Below are 19,313 nucleotides of genomic sequence, written 5' to 3' on the forward strand. Positions count from 1 at the left end.
GCTTTCCTTTTGTTATAATCTTGGTGCTTGTCCTACAATGACAAACAAGGGTGGTTGTACTTACGTTAGTGAATTTAGGGTCCAAAACAGAAAAGCCAGATGTAATATTTAAACTCCAAAGAGTAATTTTAATATCATATGTGAAATTTTCTAGTATTTCAAAGGACAAGTATTCTCCTAAATATACCATATAGGGTGCGAGGTAGACCCTATGGTTAAAAGCAATGTGTTTGTTTATTTATCTTTATTTCAATAGCTTTTGGGGTACTAGTGGTTTTTGGTTACAAGAATGAACTGTATAGTGGCCAAGTCTGAGATTTCAGTGCACCTATCACCCGAGCACTGTACATTACACCCAGTATGTGGTTTTGTATCTGTCACCACCCCCGTCTACAATATCCCTCCCTTCTAAAGCATTGCTTTTTATCAGACTTAGCTGTGACTTCAGGGAAGTGAAATAAGCCCTTATCTATACACTCATGTGATGAAAGAAAATAAAAATAAACTATACCTCATAGGAGCCTGGTGAAGATTCGTTTAGGTACTCCTGCATCATTTCATTTAATATTGTGTGTTTTACATAATAAATGCCCAATAAAGGTCAAAGTGATATCTTTGATGATAATAGTGATGACAATAAGCTGATGATATTTGCCAAATGTATTGTTGATAGACCCATAACATTTTTGAATTCACGTCCCTATCTCTGGCAGGAAAACTCCCGAATTGCAGTTCTTGAATCTGGGAGCTTGAGGATTCATAATGTACAAAAGGAAGATGCAGGACAGTATCGGTGTGTGGCAAAAAACAGCCTCGGGACAGCATATTCCAAAGTGGTGAAGCTGGAAGTTGAGGGTAAGGAGCTGCATTCCTTCCCCTCACAGTGTGACCAGGGACCTCTCAGTCTACTGGGAAGGCTGCACTCGGGCTTGGGAGAGAAGAGATGTGGGCAGCCCAGTTCCCTCAATTGTCTCAGATATTAGGCCATAAGGTCAAGCCTATGATAACAGAAAAGACAAACTGAAAAAAGAAAGAAATTTTCACTAGTATAAAAAGTCATATTCCATTGTTTCCTCACAATCACTGGTAATTTTTACCGAAACAGACTAAATTCACTGTAGCAGTAAAATAAGGGAAAACCATTTTAGAACATCTTCCTGGTTTAGACAATTCTTCCCTCATTTATAAATTTGGGCACAGTAATTATAATCTTTTCCATCATATAGAACAACTTTAAAAAGATGTGATGGGGGGGAAGTAGCTATTTTCAGATAGTACTCTATCATAAAGCTTGAAAAAAACCCTCAAATTATAAAGCCAAAAATCATCGCAGTTCTATGAGTTATGTTGTCAAAATATTTTTTAGTTTCTCTCTGAAACTATTTTTTAATCAGCTAATTCAATAACTTGGTGTGAAACATCTTCACTGAGAAATCAGAATCCAAATAGGTCTACGTGTTATATTCCCTTGTTAGTCGGATCCTTCTTGACCTAAAATTGCACCACATTTTGCTTAAAAAGAGAAGTACCAGTACACCTCTACTAGATGAGTAAGCTGAGTACAAACCCTTCCTAGCTCTTCCTGTTGTATGCCAGAGAATTAACATCTTTGGCTCCTAGCTTTCTCATCTGTTATTTCATTAAGTTAGGTGTTAATAGTGTTTAGCAGAGAGTCTCGTCTTTTGTGCACCCTCAATAAATGTTGGCTATAAGAACTATCATCTATTTTTCTGCTTTTCTCTTATCTGATAAGTGTTAAGAGTATCACATGCTGGCACAAATTACAGTGCAATCAAGAAAGACTTCAAGGATTTTCCACATTTTGCTTTGATTCCATCCTACTTTCCATAGGCCAAAATCTATCTTTTTCTGCATATTTTCCTTCTCACTCATATAGTTTTCTATTAGCTCCTTCAAGATTCTTTTTATTTCCTTGACGGGCCTTTCTCTCTCAGCTTTGATGATCTCGTTTCCCACATTTGCCTCTAATTGAAGTAACATCCTTACTGTGTCATTATACCAATTGCTCATAAAATTTCCATTAACTCCTCATGGAAAATAATGAGGTTGTTGGGAATAGTGGCTGTCAGGATATAAAAACACATTTTCAGCAAGTTGCTGTCATCTAATATCTTCTAAATTATCAGTGTTATTTAAAGCTAAGTATTCAAAACCCAGTTGATGTGATTTATTCAGTAAAAACTAAATAAAACTACAAACCCATTCAGACACACATTCAGACTCACTGAATATCTGTCTGCCTAGTAGATCCCAGTGTTTTCTTGTTCTAGATCTAAGGAATAATGGAGAATTAATGCTATCCATTTGTATAAAATATCACAAAGAGGTTTTCTCTTTAACATATTAAAAATAAGCCTTCTGTATTATAATATGTAATACTGATCATTTAGGTCACTAGCTTCATAGGTATAAAACAAATTCTTAGCTTTGGCCTAGAGAAAATTATCACCAATCACCATTAGTTGGAGTTATACAGTTTGGTTTTGCATTACCATTAAATTTTGTATCATGCCTTTCAGTAACACTGAATACTGCCTCTTTTTTCCTAACCTCTAAATGGTCATTCTTAGTGCTTTAAAAGTTAATATAAGCTAGAGATTTTATTAAATTTGCTAGTACTAAGAGCTCATAACATCATTTAAAGTTACTCTAACAGTAGGTTAGATGATTTTAGCACACGTCTATTTCTACCCTCATCTTAATCCCTATTAAAATAGCCAAAATATGTGACATGCTTAGCACAATTGTTGGAACATAATAAGCATTTAATAAGTGACATTTAATATAGTTATGATTAAAACATAAAATTCTAACAAATTTGTTTTGGCTCTGGAAGCTCTAAGACATAATGGTGACCTATTTAGAGATAGGGCTAACTCAACATACAACTCAGAACAAGTTTTTTAAAAAAAAGCAACTGAGAAATGACTGGAGAAACCTCACAAGTACCTGCAGATGCCTGCTAGTTTGGCAATGATAAGGGCTGAAGATGATGAGGCTGGGCCATGATCAGTTGGGACAGATGAACATATATATGTATCAAGTTGTAACTCTGCAAATTAGTTATGCAATGGCTATATCGTATAAGAACTCTGTGGTGCCATTTGATGCTGGGCTACACTTATCACAGACAGGCATCCAGGAAAAGATAGGGTTTTGTCATTGATAGCCTCTAATAAAGATAAACATGCCAGGCCATGAATTGAGTACAATGGGTTAACTAAATCTTTGTTGTAACAAACATGAAAGAAACACTCTACTATCTGGAAGTAAAGCTCCCTTTCTAGATTGCCATTTTCAGACTGCTGGATCTCTGTAAGGGCAATGTAAAAGAATCCTATACTTTGGTCTTGCCTTAAAATGTTCAAACAGTTACCTACAGAATTAGTGATGGAACTATCTTACTCAAGCACGATGCAGCATGGATGTCTTTCTGAAAGGATGTCCAATGGGAAGGCTAACATTTTAAAAGATGCCATTGATGCTAAACATTTTATGTGGATTGTCTTGTTTAATCCTCACTAAAAGTCTGTGACAAAGGCCCATATTATGCCATTTTAGGAAACAGAGGAAAAGAGAAGATAGCTAACTTACACAAGTCTGCAAACATAGCTGTGCCTAAGAATTTGAGTAAGAATGAATACTGCCTTTTCGATTAAATAATGAGATAGTTGGCCGGGCGCGGTGACTCAAACCTGTAATCCCAGCACTTTGGGAGGCCGAGGCTGGTGGATCACGAGGTCAAGAGATCGAGACCATCTTGGTCAACATGGCGAAACCCCGTCTCTACTAAAAATACAAAAAATTCTCTGAGCATGGTGGCGCATGCCTGTAATCCCAGTTACTCAGGAGGCTGAGGCAGGAGAATTGCCTGAACCCAGGAGGTGGAGGTTGCGGTGAGCCGAGATCGCGCCACTGCTCTCCAGCCTGGGTAACAAAGAGTGAAACTCCGTCTCAAAAAAAAAAAAAAAGAATGAGATAGGCCTATGTGCCATTGTCAAGAGAAGTATCTAGATGAAAATGAGGGGAAAAGCCAGAATTCTGAAAATGAAGGACAGGTTGGGAGCTGAAAAAAAGAGACAGGAGGTACTGACAAATTTTTTTATAAATTTGTCAGAGAAAGGAGAGAAGTCAAAGAATGGAGCAGTAGCTGGAGCTATGTTCGCTGTGTAGGTCATGTTGCATTGCAAGGTTTCTCCTTGCAAAAGATTGAAACGTTAAAAAAATTTAAATGTTAAAATATTAATGAGACTGAGCTTGGAGAGAAGGAAAATTTGAACATACATAAGAGAAGAAAATATTCAAGGGAATGTGGTACTGGAGAATGCACAAGGGTTGTATTTGGGGGCCCAGAGGAATGATAAACTGTATATGGAGGGTGACCATATGTTCCAGTTTTCCCAGGACAGTTCTGGTTTACACCTGTTGTCCTGGATTCATTATTAATAGAGTCTCTCTTTTACTTTCAGAAGTATCCAAGCTTCCATGATAAGTTATATGGTCACTCTCCTTAGACAGGAAGACACAATGTCCTTCTGTAGTAGGAAGAAAAGAGAAGAGGGGTGCTTTCAGTATAAATCAATTCATAAGTCTGGTGGGTGGAATTCCAGAAAATTATGTTCTCATGGTCTCTATTTTCTCTAGGAAGGAGAAATTAGGGCTATCTTTTGAAAACATTTTTGTTAAAGGTCAGGAAAGGGAGTGGGGATGAAGTGAGTTCTAAAATAGTTGTGGGATGGGAGGGATGACTCATAAAGTAAAGCAGGATTGTAGAGCAGCATTAGAGTTTTAGTAGAAAGTAGGACCGTGAATATGGAGTGGCATCAGTCTGCATGGTTGTAGGGTTTTTCCCTCCAGTGTTGCTCTGCTGTATAGGTGTAAGTTCAGAGAACAGCAGAAAGCTAAACTCAAAGGCAAGACATGTGTTAGAGTTTTGTCAGGAATGAAAATAGGGCAAAGGATTTGAGACTTGCAAAAGAGAGACTGAAGCAATAGGTCATGGGATCTTTGGCTACAAAATACACCTATAATTTCTGTTGCTTTTCTTCTTGTTGGTTTGGTTTGTTTTGTTTTGAGACAAAGTTTCGCTCTGTTGCTCAGGCTGGAGTGCACAATCTTAGCTTACTGTAGCCTCAAACTTCTAGGCTCAAGCGATTCTCCCACCTCAGCTTCTTGATTAGCTGGTGCTACAAGTGTGCACCACTGTGCCCAGCTATTTTATTTATTCTATTTTATTTTATAGAGGTGGGGTCTTGCTATGTTGCCCAGACTGGTTCTCAAACTCCTGGGCTCAAGCAATCCTCCAGCCTCAGCCTCCCAAAATGTTGGGACTATAGGTATGAGTTACCATGCTCAGCCACACACCTATGATTTAATTTTCAAATATGATATATCCTCCAATTTGAGCCTAGGATTAAACCCTATAGTTCCAGCAATATGACAGACAGACAAGATAATATGAAAATCTTCCTACAACAAACACCCAGAAATGCTGGGCTAGTTGTATAACTCATATAAATAAAATGCAAATCTCTGGAAGCCCAAATGGACAGGAATTGCAAAAGTAACAGTAAGCTCATGGGCTGGTTCCTTATTGTTCTAAAGGTAATGGGAGAGGTACTCATCTCTCTAACCTAGGAGATTGGTTTGAAGACCCTTAAAAGTGATTAGTTTGAAGATCCTTAAAGGAGCAGAAGACAGGGTGTTGACCCATGTGAAATGGATGTTAGCATTCAGATCCTTGTATAAAGCTGAGAACCACAAAAGTAGAAAGATAGGTCAGAAAATTTTCATCTATGGGCACAAAAACACAACACAATGGCTTGTCTGTCTCCAGTTGTGAGGGAGAAAAAATCAGGTCTTCTTAGGAATGAATATTCAATACTCAGGACTATAGCTTCCATAGGCTTGATATTGACTTAATACTACAAGCAAAGTCTGGGAATGCTCAGCTGGAGAAATGAACATACAAACAGGTTTCAGCCTGGGCAGTGGCGCACCTCTATAATCCCAGCACTTTGGGAGGCTAATCGCTTGAGCACTGGAGACCAACCTGGGCAACATGGCAAAACTCCATCTTTACAAAAAATACAACATTTAGCCAGGTGTGGTGGTGCATGCCTGCAGTCCCAGCTACTTGGGAGACTAAAGAGGGAGGATGGCTTGAGCCTGGGAGGTGGAGGCTGCAGTAAGCTAAGATCATCACACCACCGCACTTCAGCCTGGGCAACAGAGTGAAACCCTGTATCAAAAAAAATTTTTTTAAAGAAAAAGACCACACACATATACACAGAAAACATTGGTTCCAGGACAAAAATTTAACAAGAAAAAAAAAAAAACTCAAAGAAGAAGCACCTTACCCAGGATACACAAATTTTCGTGGATATAGCAACACTGAGGATGAGGTCACAGTGCAAAATTCTCACACCTACAGAAAACAACCTACCCTGAGTGAGTGTTAGCTAAAATAATACAAAAAGAAAATTCAGTTAACCAAATAACATCATAGAAACTATAAAATAAGTATGCTTTAAGTAATTAAAAATACAAAAGGAGGAATAAAAAAATTAAATAAAAATACATTAGGGCTGGGTACAGTGGCTCATGCCTGTAATCCCAACACTTTGGAAGGCTGAGGCAGGCAGATTACTTGAGGTCGGGAGTTCAAGACCAGGCTGGCCAACATTGTGAAACCCTGTCTCTACTAAAAATACAAAAATTAGCCGGGCATGGTGATGCATGCCTGTAGTCCCAGCTACTCAGAAGGCTGAGACAAAAGGATCGCTTAAACCCAGGAGGCAGAGGTTACAGTGAGCCGAGATGATGCCACTGCACTCCAGCTTGGGCAACAGAGTGAGACTTTGTCTCAAAAACAAAAAAATACGTTAGGAAGACAGGCAGTTTTGATAAGAAATTAAATATAATTTTAACAAATAAAGAATATAATTAAAATTAACATTCAGTGGATGAGTAATTGTATATTAGATAGAGATAAAGTGATAATTCACCCATTAAAAATCAGCTCTTCAGAATTTAGAATTCAGTGCAGAAAGATTTTGAAAGGATGGAAAAGATGAAATTGAATTTAAGAAATGATAAAAGATATATTACAGAAAAAGAAAACACAGAAAATATGAGAGGCAATAATACTCAAACATGATGACTAAGAACTTTCCAGCATTGATGAAAGACTTAAATCTTCAAGTACATGAAGCATACCAAGTCCCAATCAGTAAAAATGAAGAGCAGAAAAATAAGCATTTCACAGGCAGTCACATCATAATGAAACATCAAAGACAAAGAGATAATCTTAAAATATTGAACACAGATTACTTATAGGGGACAAGAATTAGGATAACAGTAGAGAGGATGTGTGGAAACTATCACCTTTATCTATCCTTACAATTTGGTATAGGCCTGTGGAGGTTTATGAAACATAAAAATCCAACTTTAAAATGTGTATAGACTTGTCTCAGCAATTTAACTTCTAACAACTTTTTTTTTTGAGATGGAGTCTTGCTCTGTTGCCCAGCCTGGAGTGCAATAGCGTTATCTCCGCTCACCACAACCTTTGCCTCCTGGATTCAAGTGATTCTCCTGGCTCAGCCTCCAGGGTAGCTGGGATTACAGGCATGTGCCACCACACTTGGCTAATTTTTGTGTTTTTGGTAGAGACGGGGTTTCACCATGTTGGCCAGGCTCCTGACCTCGTGATATGCCCACCTCAGCCTCCCAAAGTGCTGGGATTATATGCTTAAGCCACCACCCCCAGCCAAGTTCTAACAATTTATGTGAAGGAATATTTGCACAAGTATAAGTTCAAGATTATTTGTTACAAAGCTGCTTAGTAAAAAGTTGTAAAGAACTTAAATTTGCATCAACAGGAAACCAACTAAATATGTGATGAAATTCCATGCAGTCATTAAATAGAATAAGATGGATTTATATACATTAACTTCTAAAATTATCTACCATTTATGTGACTTGGGTCAGCTTTCCATCTGTGAGCCTCAGCTTCCTCTACTCTAAAAATGAGATAAACGTGAAACCTACCTCTTAGGATGTTTGATTATTAAATAGTTAATATAGATGCACAGTGTATACTATATTATTTACTGTTTTATTATTTATTTCATTATTTAGTAAGTACTTGTATAGTGGTTACCATGTGCAAAGTACTGTTCTAAGTGCTTTAGAATATTAATTCATTACCAATATAATACATTCATAAGTGAAAAAGTAAGTTAAGAACAGTATACCTTTATATTATATATTAGAGTATGTGTATATCAAACTCTTAAGTCATCATCTCTGCATAGAAAATTATATGGTAGGTAACTTCTATTTTATACTTTATGTAGGTCTATACTTTCTGCATCTTTATAAAGAGACCTTTATAATTAGAAAGAGTTAATACATGTATTTATGCTTTGGAAAAAACACTTCTTCCAAATATTATACTATTTTGATAAAGTAACATGAATCTTTCTGTTCATTAGTTTGATATTTTTGCAGTTCTGTTGCTCCACTGATCTCCAGGACAAACTCAGGGATAGGAAAAGTTTTGTCAAAGATAATGGATTCCTATGTTGATTAGGTTTTCACAACACTTGGACATTGGCTGAAGAATTTTTAGGTGGAGGTCCTGATGAACAGGGCACAGAATGTGCCATTTTCTTAAGGAAGGAATCATTCCATAAAGATTGTAAGCTTGAAGCCTTCAAGAGAAAGTTAGCAGAGCCACCTAGATGGAGGAAGTGAAGGGGATCAGAGAACAGGAGCTGCTGATGAAGTCTCCATCCATCTGAATTTTCTACATAGAGGTGGAAACCTGGAATTTATTATTTTATAGTCTGGGATGGTTTGGAGGATCCAGCACAAAAGTGCTGTTAGGGTTCTGATTTCTCAGTGAACATTTTCCACACTTTGTTGGGTGTTACTGACTTACAGCTCAAAGGGAAAAGTAAAAGAAAGTTCCTATAGGAAAAGGAAGCACTGCTAGGTCAGAGCTATTTAGGTATACTGATGTGACATTGGCAGGGAAGCCTTTGTTGTTTCCCAGATGCCACAGTCATCCGGAATGAAGAAAGTTTTCTATCTCGCAACTGTGGAGGCTCTTCCAGAAAGGTTAAGCCCTGTCTCAGGCCCCTGTGTGCCAAAGGGCTTTAGGAAAGGATTCATGGCAGGATGTGAGCAGGGAACATCTTATTGTCTGACATCGCCAGAGAAAGCTACATATCATATTTTATACATCCTAAGATGTTCATTTTTTCATATTTTGGCATATCTGGGTTGCATCTCAGTCATTAATCTCTTACAATCATGATTGAATAAATTTTAGTTTCTTTGCTGCACATTTTAATATCTCTGAAATTGAGATTTGTCCTACAGGTGCTAAAGGCATTCATGCCCAGTTTGTGGCTCCTGCCCTCCAGCTAAGATCTTTCCTTGGCTGTCTCCAAATATGAGAATAATATACAGTACTAAAACAAAAATGAATCAACCATGTTGGCTCATAAAGCTTTATTTTTAACTAGAAATTTTCCTGCTGCCTGAGATCATTTCATTAGATCCTCGCAGAAATAAAAGCATTATTTTCAGTGAGATGATGCCAGCTAGTGTTTTTCCCTCAAAACCTTTTACTTGCTGTGTATTTGTTTTATTAGGTTGAAATAGAGACTAAAATATATGGCCTTTTCAGGGCCATATAGAGGAAATTCTCTTCTCAGAGACAGTTTTGTCTGCTTCTCTAACCCACTTCATATTCTACTTTAGGTATGGTATGTAGCCAAAGTGTGATCTTTTTTCTTAGATATCTGAAACCATTTTCTCCTGAGCACCTCTAAAAGCCAGGAAGACAGGCACTCAGAGGCAGAGTGATATGGCAACAGAAAATGCTGATTTGAATGGTAGGGCTGGAGTTTTCAATGAGGGCTTGCTATGGTGATTGCTTGGGACAAATTTTGAAATACAAGATTCTGATTTTACTTTCCTATTTTGACCAGAGGCATATGCCCCCTTTACAATGCTAGACCAGAGGGCCAACCACAGTAGTTCACACCTGTCATCCTAGCACTTTGGGAGGCTGAGGTGGGAAGATCACTTGAGGCCAGGAGTTGGAAAGCAGCCTGGGCAACATGGTGAAGCCACATCTCTACTAAATTTACAAAAATTAGCCAGGCATGGTGGTATGCACCTTAATCCCAGCTACTTGGGAGGCTGAGGCAAGAGAATCACTTGAGCCTGGGAGACGGAGGTTGCAATGAGCTGAGATAGAGTCAGTGAACTCCAGTCTGGGTGACAGAGCGAGACCCTGTCTCAAAAAACAAAACAAAACAAAACAAAACAAAAAACAAAAAACAGAGAGAGAGGGACAGAATTAGCTCCTCTGACCAGTGCAGGGGCTCATGCCTGTAATCCCAATACACTGGAAGGCCAAGTGGGTGAATTGCTTGAGTCCAGGAATTTGAGACAAGACTGGGTGACGTGGCAAAATCCTCATCTCTATGATAAAATAAAATAAAATACTAGACCATAGAAATGAAATATTTTAAGGTGATAATGTAATTATTATTTTTTATAGCTGGAGGGGTCTTTGTTATAAGTTTTTTAATTATTGTAAAAGACTCATTTAAAATTTACAAATGTCTTGTTTTCTTCCTTCCCTCATATTCTTTGACTCAACTATGATTTTTTTAAATGCACTTATTTATTCAAGACTGAATGTGGCTCTTACTTCATTCTGTGAATATCACATTCAGATGAATACTGCTTTATGTATAGAAACTGGTTGAATGTAGAGAAATTGAGACCCACGGTAAAATAGATGGATGCTGGAGTGTATCAAGCTCTTGTTGGTTGCATTTTCTATTACTATCTTATTTACCCTTGAAGCTTTAAGCCATTAGGGCAAAGATTGGGCAGAAGTGAAGCTGGAATCCAGAGAGGGCTATCAGTCAGCAATTGCTGGTGGGAAGAGGTGTCTGGGCACCAACACAAAACTGCAAATAAGAACCAGGGAGGGTCTAGACACAGAACAAAAAGAATGGAGTCCTTCTAGGTACAGGGTTATATTGTAGGGCTCCCTAATGCTTAAACAACTCCTTATTTCCTCGGGGCTTTGAAAAGCAGCCTCCTGTCAAAACAAGGGAGAGGCATTCTGGGGAGTGAGGAGGCAAGTCATAGGGAAAGTTTAAGTGGCTTCAGTGCATGATTCTCCATCACTTGTCAGGACAGCTGAGTGCTGCGAGCCCAGTTTCTTTGCAATTAAAAGGCTGCACTATGTACCCTTAGGGCCAAGAAAATCTATTCAGAAGCTTTTATTTGAAGATATTTTTGCAGACATATGAAATGGGTAAGACAAGTAGAATTCTAAAAAGATGAACATAAATAATTCTATCTATCTATCATCTGTCTATTTATCTATCATGTCACAGAAGCAAATGTCAATAGACATAACTTTAAAAGATCAGCATTGTTTTCAAAATGTTAGACTTCTGGCTGCCTTCTTTCCTAGAGATCAAATTTTCTTGTTGCATCTACAAAAGTGGAAGCAATCATGTAATGTTTACACCACATTTGATTTGCCTTTTCCTCTGTTTGTGCTGCAGCTCTTAATATTACAAATGCCACAGAGAGAGGTATTTAAAATCCCAGCGTGTGCTGTGCTCTCAGTGATTGCAGTTTTAATCAAATTTGCAGTGGTCCTGTTCCCGGCATCAGTCCTACTTGTTTGATGCCACTAACAGGTTTGATTTGCTGTCATGAGTACATTGTGCATTTAAACACCAAACAAAAGAAAAAATCACAAACCTCTGATATTCCTGGAGACTATCATTGGGAAAATTAAATCTGCATGATTTAAGATGATGCATGTTCTAAAAGAAGAGCTTGACCCATTGATTTTGACTCTAGGGGATATTATGGTATGGCTTCATCTTAAACTTTCAATAAGGCTTTCAGAGAAGAATGGTAAAGTGGTCCTACAGTCAAACAGTTATCACTAAATTTCTCTAAGAAAAAATAACTGGCATTGTAATGATAGCACCAAATAGATAATACAGAATGCTTCAAGTCAACAGATAATTAGGCCCTCTTAAATTGCAATGTTGAGAAAAATGTACTTTAATTAAGTTGTTTAGTATAATGTTGACATTATTTGAAATGAAAAGTTATTGTGACCTGAAATATGTGTACTCTAATAGGATTGAGTGTTTAATATAATTTTTCAGATATTAAAATGAGATGCATAAATTCAAGCATATATACACAGTAAAGGAAAATTTCTTTCTCTTTAACACATTAGTTCATCCAACAAAGATGCAGTGAGCAATGCTCCAGATGCAACACAAGACAGAGAAGGCCATGCCTCCACTGAGCTTAATTTAAAAATGTAACTATTTTGATTCATGCAAAGATGTCATGGAAAGCTATTAGAATTCTATGACAATAAAGAGTTCAAGTAATTTTACATTCAGTTATTTCCTTCAGACATCAAATACATGATTCTGACATTTTACTATATTCATTTCCATGAATAACAAACTATATAAGGCATTATTTTTGGAGAAGACTAAATGGTTAATAACATGGGCAGTAGGCTCTCAAGAAAATTTCATGGGCTCTAGAGTTTCAGGTAAACCTCTTGAGTCCAAATCCTGGTTCCAACACCTGTCACATGTGTAACTTCCAGTAGTTTACTTAATCTCTTTGTGCCTCAGTTTCCCCACCTGTAAAATTAGGTTACTAATACTATCTACATCATAAATGGAAGAACTTAGAGGTGGGTAATACATTTATAGCCCTTATAAGAGTTACTGACACAAAGTAAACACTTAAATAGAAATTGTCAATGTTAGTTCTAGGGCTAATATAACATTCTGTTATATTAAATTTCTATTTAAGTGTTTACTAGTGATTTAAGCACTTGTGTAGAAAATTACTGCTCCCTTTTCCATGTTTCATCTTTATCTCTGAGGTACAAGCAATAAAGTCCAATGATGAAAACTAAATTTTTATTTTAAATAGTTTATTTGTATTAATTTTGGTCCTAGCAAAAGAATAATAATCAACTTTAAATTTGCAAGGAGACCTCAAAGTCATATAATTCAATTCCTTAGTTTGTAGATAAACAAATTTGAGACCAGGGACCAGGGGCAGTGGCTCACTCCTGTAATCTCAGCCGTTTGGGAGGCTGAGGCTCAAGGATTGCTTGAGACCAGGAGTTTGAGACCAGCATGGTCAACATAGTGAGACCCCATCTCTCCAAAAAGTATTTACTTAAAAATATTTTTTAAAAATAAATTTGAGACCAGAAACATCTTTTATTATACATAAAGATACTTGAGACCAAATAAACAGTGACTTTCCCCAGGTTAGCAAAGGAACTTGAATGTCTTGATTCCTAGGCCAGGACATGTTCCACTACCTATTCCAATTCTTTCCTCTTTTTAATATTTATGTCGTGTAGATAGTACTCTGCAGAGTTCACATGCTTTAACATCAGGCAGACCTGTGTGTTAATCCTGACTGCTCCTCTTACTAGTTATGTGAAGTAGGATAATTTACTTGACCTCTGCAAGTCCATTTCCTCATTTGTGAAATGAGGGGTAATATTATCTAGAACATAGAGTTCTTAACATGGACTCAGATAGCATATTCACAGTGTCTGTGTAGTAGCTCTTTGGTAAGTATTTACTGTTGTTGGTATTGTTGTCTGTTTACTTTGTTATGAAGCCGGATGACATCTATCCAGAGAATACTGCTAGTCAAGCTTCTCAAATTTCATAAATACAATGTCAACATTACCAACTGCTCATCTGGTCTCCAAAGAACATAAATCTACTCTCAATCAGCAATGCTTTGTACCTGCATTCTTGTTACTTGTTAGAGATTATAACTTTGGTGTGGCCTCACCATGACAAGTGATGAAGGGAAGCTTATCTAAGAAGCTGTGTAAAGAGGTGCCTTTAATGGCAAACTGGAGAGAGGCTATTTGGAATCAACCTGTTTAAAAAAAAATTAAAAAGTACAACATAAAAGTGAAGGCAGGCTTAGTGTGTATCTTGAGCTTATATCATCTTTTATTTCCTAAAGAAATAGACATTTGCCAAAAATCTTGTTGAAAATGTTGATCATTCTAGCACTCACTGCTCCCAAGTAAATCCCAAGTGAGAAATCACTTAAAAAATTTAGTGCCTGGCTGCTCTGTGAACAATGGCTGCAGAGGAGCTTCCTGCCAGCCTGGGGAAGCCATAGCCTGCACATGAACTGTATCTTTAGAGAACTAAGTTTGACTTGATGGAGTCAATGCTGGTAAAGGTCTCCTAGGAAAACTGACCTTGATTTATACAAGGTCCAGCCTTGGAGGTGGTAAGAAAGGTCACTTTCATGGCAGGCCAGAATCCTTGAGATGTTTTGAAAATTTCATCAAGAAGAAATGAATTAGGCCAAAATGTATGGATACTGCAGATGAAATCTTGTGGAAAATTTCCTTGGCCTTACATCCTTACCCTTGGGACTGTAAGTTAATAAAAGCTTGAAGACCAAGCTGAGATTTCTTAGAGGCCTCCGGGCAAAGAAGGCCCATATGGTTAACATTTCCTGCGCCTGTGTATAAAGAACCAGGCCAAATCTAATAAGGCAATACTCAATTTTGTCTTCAAGAATCTTTGAGGTTCTTTTTAATCAAAAGGTGACTATAAAGAAAACTTTGTGTTTAAATGGAAAATTGTGTGTTGTCATTCTAGAGCACACCTGTGCTGTTTGATTCCCATTCTATGGGAGCTGTTTTACAGCTTTATACATTGTAGATAACTGGCAGCAATGCTAAATTATTCTTGTCCATAGACATGCAAATGAATTCTGTCCAGTGGAAAAATGACCAAAAAAACCAATGTGACCCTATTTGCACAGTCATTTTAAAATTCCTGATCTATAAATGTGTCTGTCCTTGGGATTCTCCTTTCACCTAGTTGCAACACTTCCCTAGTTTCCTTATGAATGAGTTAAATAATACATTTAACTCATGTTTATTCTGAAAGAAAAAAAAATAGTGCCTGGGTGGGGAAGAAGGGTCTCCCCTGAGAAACTCACATGTTATCCTTCCTATACTAAGCCCTGTGTACTTTATTTTCTTTTACTTTGTGTTTTTCTGCCTGGCATGTATCTTAGAATACAATTTGAAGCTTAGTCATAGCAGCTGTTACATTAAACCATCCAGAAGTTTTCTCCCTGATCCTAATATAGTGTTATTTATTTAATTTATGGCCATATCAATTATACCCTCCTCAAAACCTCTATGGAAAGAGAAAGAAATAACTAAGTTGATGGATTAATGGAACTCTTCCTCCAAGTTGTTCTCAAAAGCCAGTGCACATCAGAAACATCTGCAGATCTTACTAAATGACACAGCTTAGGATGCATTCCCCAGAGATTCATATTTGATAGGTTTATGTTAGTGCTTTTTAACAACACCCCAAATGATCCTTAATGCAAGTGACCCATGAATCACACTTTGAAAAACATTGACTTCAGGTTTTCAACTGAAAAGATCTTTATTCCAGATGAATCTAAACAATTCAATGGAAAAGCTTACCTGCAAATAGTAAGATATAAATGTTAGGATAGCTTCAAATTCATCCATTTGTGGAATGCCTACTATGTTCTATGCAATGAGGTAACTTAAGGATACAGAGAAAAATAAGACATGGTTCATATCTTGAAAAGTGTTCAAATTCATTGAGAAAGATGGATATGCAAACAAGTAAAGTATAATATATTTACAATGATAGAAGTTTGTGTAGGGTTATATACACAGTACAGAGGAGATAGGGAAAGGTCAGGGAAAGTGTCAGAGAAGTGAGGGCCAACAGGGCTTTGACTGATGAAGCATGAGCAGCTCATGATGAGGATCAGATCACACGAGGGAGGAAGAGAAAATAAGAGGAAAAAATTCAGATTGAGCATGCAAGCACAGCCTGACACTGACTCACAACCAGGAAGTTGAAGAAGGATTAGAGAGTCTGAGGCAGTATCTGTTAGTGGTGCCATAAAAAACTATGATCACAGGTTAACATGGAGATCATCTTCCACAGTATCTTGTGTTGGGCTTTTTTTTTTTTTTTTTTTTTTTTTTTTTGAGACAGAGTCTCTGTTGCCCAGGCTGAAGTGCAGTGGCGCGATCTCGGCTCACTACAACCTCTGCCTCCTGGGTTCAAGCGATTCTCATGCTTCAGCCTCCTGAGTAGCTGGGATTACAGGCAGGTGCCACCATGCCTGGCTAATTCTTGTATTTTTAGTGGAGATGGAGTTTCACCATGTTGGCCAAACTGGTCTCAAACTCCTGGCCTCAAGTGATCCACCTGCCTCAGTCTTCCAAAGAGCTATGATTACAGGCAGCCACCACACCTGGCCCTCTCTAGGATACAATTTTTAAATGGGTAGATACCTAACATCCTGACAGTATGGGAACCTATGGTTTGGAGGTGTATGGCCTTAACTGGCATCCAGAATTCTATGTGAAAGACTACAGAAATGTTCCCTACTCAAGCCATGGGAGGGAATCATGGAGGCAAACAGCCCTTATTTTGACTTGGAGAAGAGAGTCACCATATTTGAGGATGATGTGTATGTTTTCTAAAGGCGCTTGCCCTCTGACTACTTCAGAGATGGGGCCACAGTGGGTAAACCTCCTCAGGCATTGCCCTGCTTCAAAGCAGACAGAAATGTAAACAGTGGCAGTACATCAGGATCGGGTTTCTTTGCTTTAGCTACCAAGAGTCAGGAAAGAGAAACCAGGTATTTATTTAGGTTTGTCATTATTATTGCCAGATTTTCTTTTAATGATAGGGGAAGAAAAGAAGTATCTGTTCAAAAAACAAAATATCACAGAGCCTCGACAGGATTACTTTTTCAACCCTGGGCCATCTGTTTTTTAAGTCAAAAATAAGAACAGTTTGGTCCATTTTGTTCTTTGTAGTGCTTGCCTTCTAACAGGCATCTCCAACTCAATTATCCTTAAAATATGATGCTAGATGAGACAAATAGTCTAGTTAAGAGCAGATTCAAATAATCTGTGTAGATTAGCATCCACATTTAAATAACAGGGTCTAAAAAACAAATTTATCTCTCTACAAAGTGATTTATCTCTTCTCCAATAATTCGGTTTAAGAAAGGAGTTAAGGATATGCTTTTTAAAACCCGGAAAAGGATATTAACATGATCAATACCTGGGAGCAGCCAGCTAAGGCAGATTGACATTATGAAATAAAATCGCCTTCTCCCTTTGAAGTCAGTTAAAGGAACAGCTTTCATGACTCAGAGAGATATCCTAAAGATCAAAAAAAGCTCTGTGGAAATAAAAAGAACCAGAAGACATGGCTTCAAAATTTGCCTCCAGTACTTCCCAGTTGTGAGTTAGCTGTTATATTAATTAATTGCTTTATATAAATCATGTCATTTAATCTTCTCCACAATTCTGTGAGTTGGAAGTTAATAAGTACATTTTCTGGATAAAAACACTGAAGTTCAGAGAAGTTGAACAACAACTCAGAGAAAACAACCAGTTAGGGCGAAGTGAGGATCCAATCCTACCACCTGGGTTGCTCTTAGGATATGGTACATGAGCGTAAGAAAAGTATTTCATTACTAAGATTTTGACTTCCCAATCTCTGAGTTTGTCCTTTGAAAAAGCCCTGTAATGGTGTTCTTATATGCCAAATGGTCTGAGATTTTCTCAAGATAGTGACTATAGGAAAATTATAAACAATGTAATGAAATGGCACTATGAAAATAAAATAATCTATGAAAATAGAATAATCTTTGTTCATAGATTATTTTATTTTCATAGCGCTATTTCATTAAATCGCATCACTATTGGCAATAGCAAACACATGGAACCTACCTAAAAGCCCATCAATGATAGACTGGATAAAGAAAATGTGGTACATATACACCATGGAATACTATGCAGCTATAAAAAGTCCAAGATCATGCCCTTTGCACATACATGGGTGGAGATGGAAGCCATTATCCTCAGCAAACTAATGCAGAAACAGAAAACCAAACACCACATGTTCTCATTTATAAGTGGGAGCTGAATGATGCATGGACACATGGGTGGAACAACACACACTGGAGCCTTTTGGAGGCTGGGAGTGGGAGGAAGGAGAGCTTCAGGAAGAGTAGCTAATGGATGCTAGGCTTATGACCTAAGTGACTGGATGATCTGTGCAGCAAACCACCGTGGCACATGTTTACCTATATAACAAACCTGCACGTTCTGCACATGTACCCCTGAACTTAAATGTTGGAAAAAAAAAAAAGAAAATATTAGGTCGGTGCAAAAGAAATAATGGCAAAAACTGCAATTACTTTTTTTCTTTACTCTAACCTAATAAAATGATCTTCAGAAAAGAGTCTCTTTTTCTGTTTCTTTCTTTGAGATGGAGTTTCGCTCTTGTTACCCAGGCTGGAGTGCAATGGTGTGATCTCGGCTCACGGCAACCTCTGCCTCCTGGGTTCAGGTAATTCTCCTGCCTCAGCCTCCTGAGTAGCTGGGATTACAGGCACGTGCCACCATGCCCAGCTAATTTTTTGTATGTTTAGTAGAGACAGGGTTTCATGATGTTGACCAGTGATCCACCCGCCTTGGCCTCCCAAAGTGCTGGGATTACAGGTGTGAGCCACTGCTCCTGGCCCAAGAGTCTCTTTTTCAAAGGCAAAAAAACAGAGTGCTTTATATAACTGGAATAACTTTTACATTTCTTCTTGATACACACTTATTTTCTAAAACTTTCACAAGTCATCTTAAACAGTAATACTGTCACCGAATAAATTCTCACAAGTTAATGGAAAGCTTAGAAAATCAATATTTGAGAAGTAAATTTAGAGGCAAAATAACTTGAACTGAGAAGAAGTTATAATTTTCTATTTTGAGAAATATTCTGTAGCACTTATAAACATTATATTTTAATTTTCTATTTGAATAAGTTAATACCAGAATACCAAAGTTGGTACCAGAATACCAAATTGCATCTGGAATCACAGGCAACTGTTAGTTTTTCCTTTCTTGATATTTGAAAAAAATGACTTTCCTTTTGAATGCTGGCCTTTTCATTTAAAATTAGCCTTCTACTTCATAGGGACATTCACACTGAACTCTCAATAGGCTCTTACTTGGAGAATTTTAGCTTTGCCTTAGCAGCTTTTCTTACATCTTCTCTTAATTCTATCAGTTTAGGCTTTTTGTTAATTTCTCCTCTGCAGATTGTATTTTTAACCTTTGAATGACA

At 37.5% G+C, this 19,313-nt stretch overlaps 1 protein-coding gene across 3 annotated transcripts in view; it reads left to right on the forward strand.

Annotated features, from left to right (window-relative positions):
* MUSK (muscle associated receptor tyrosine kinase) overlaps window positions 1-19,313 on the forward strand; it is a 126,005-nt gene that overhangs the window by 25,162 nt on the left and 81,530 nt on the right. For all 3 annotated transcript variants that reach the window (XM_035254464.3, XM_035254472.3, XM_035254473.3), the window contains exon 5: window positions 714-855. In XM_035254464.3, the coding sequence (XP_035110355.2) occupies window positions 714-855 (142 nt within the window). The remainder of the gene's footprint in view (window positions 1-713; window positions 856-19,313) is intronic.

This window comes from Callithrix jacchus, chromosome 1 (genome assembly GCF_049354715.1).
Source record: "Callithrix jacchus isolate 240 chromosome 1, calJac240_pri, whole genome shotgun sequence".
Lineage (NCBI taxonomy): Eukaryota > Metazoa > Chordata > Mammalia > Primates > Cebidae > Callithrix > Callithrix jacchus.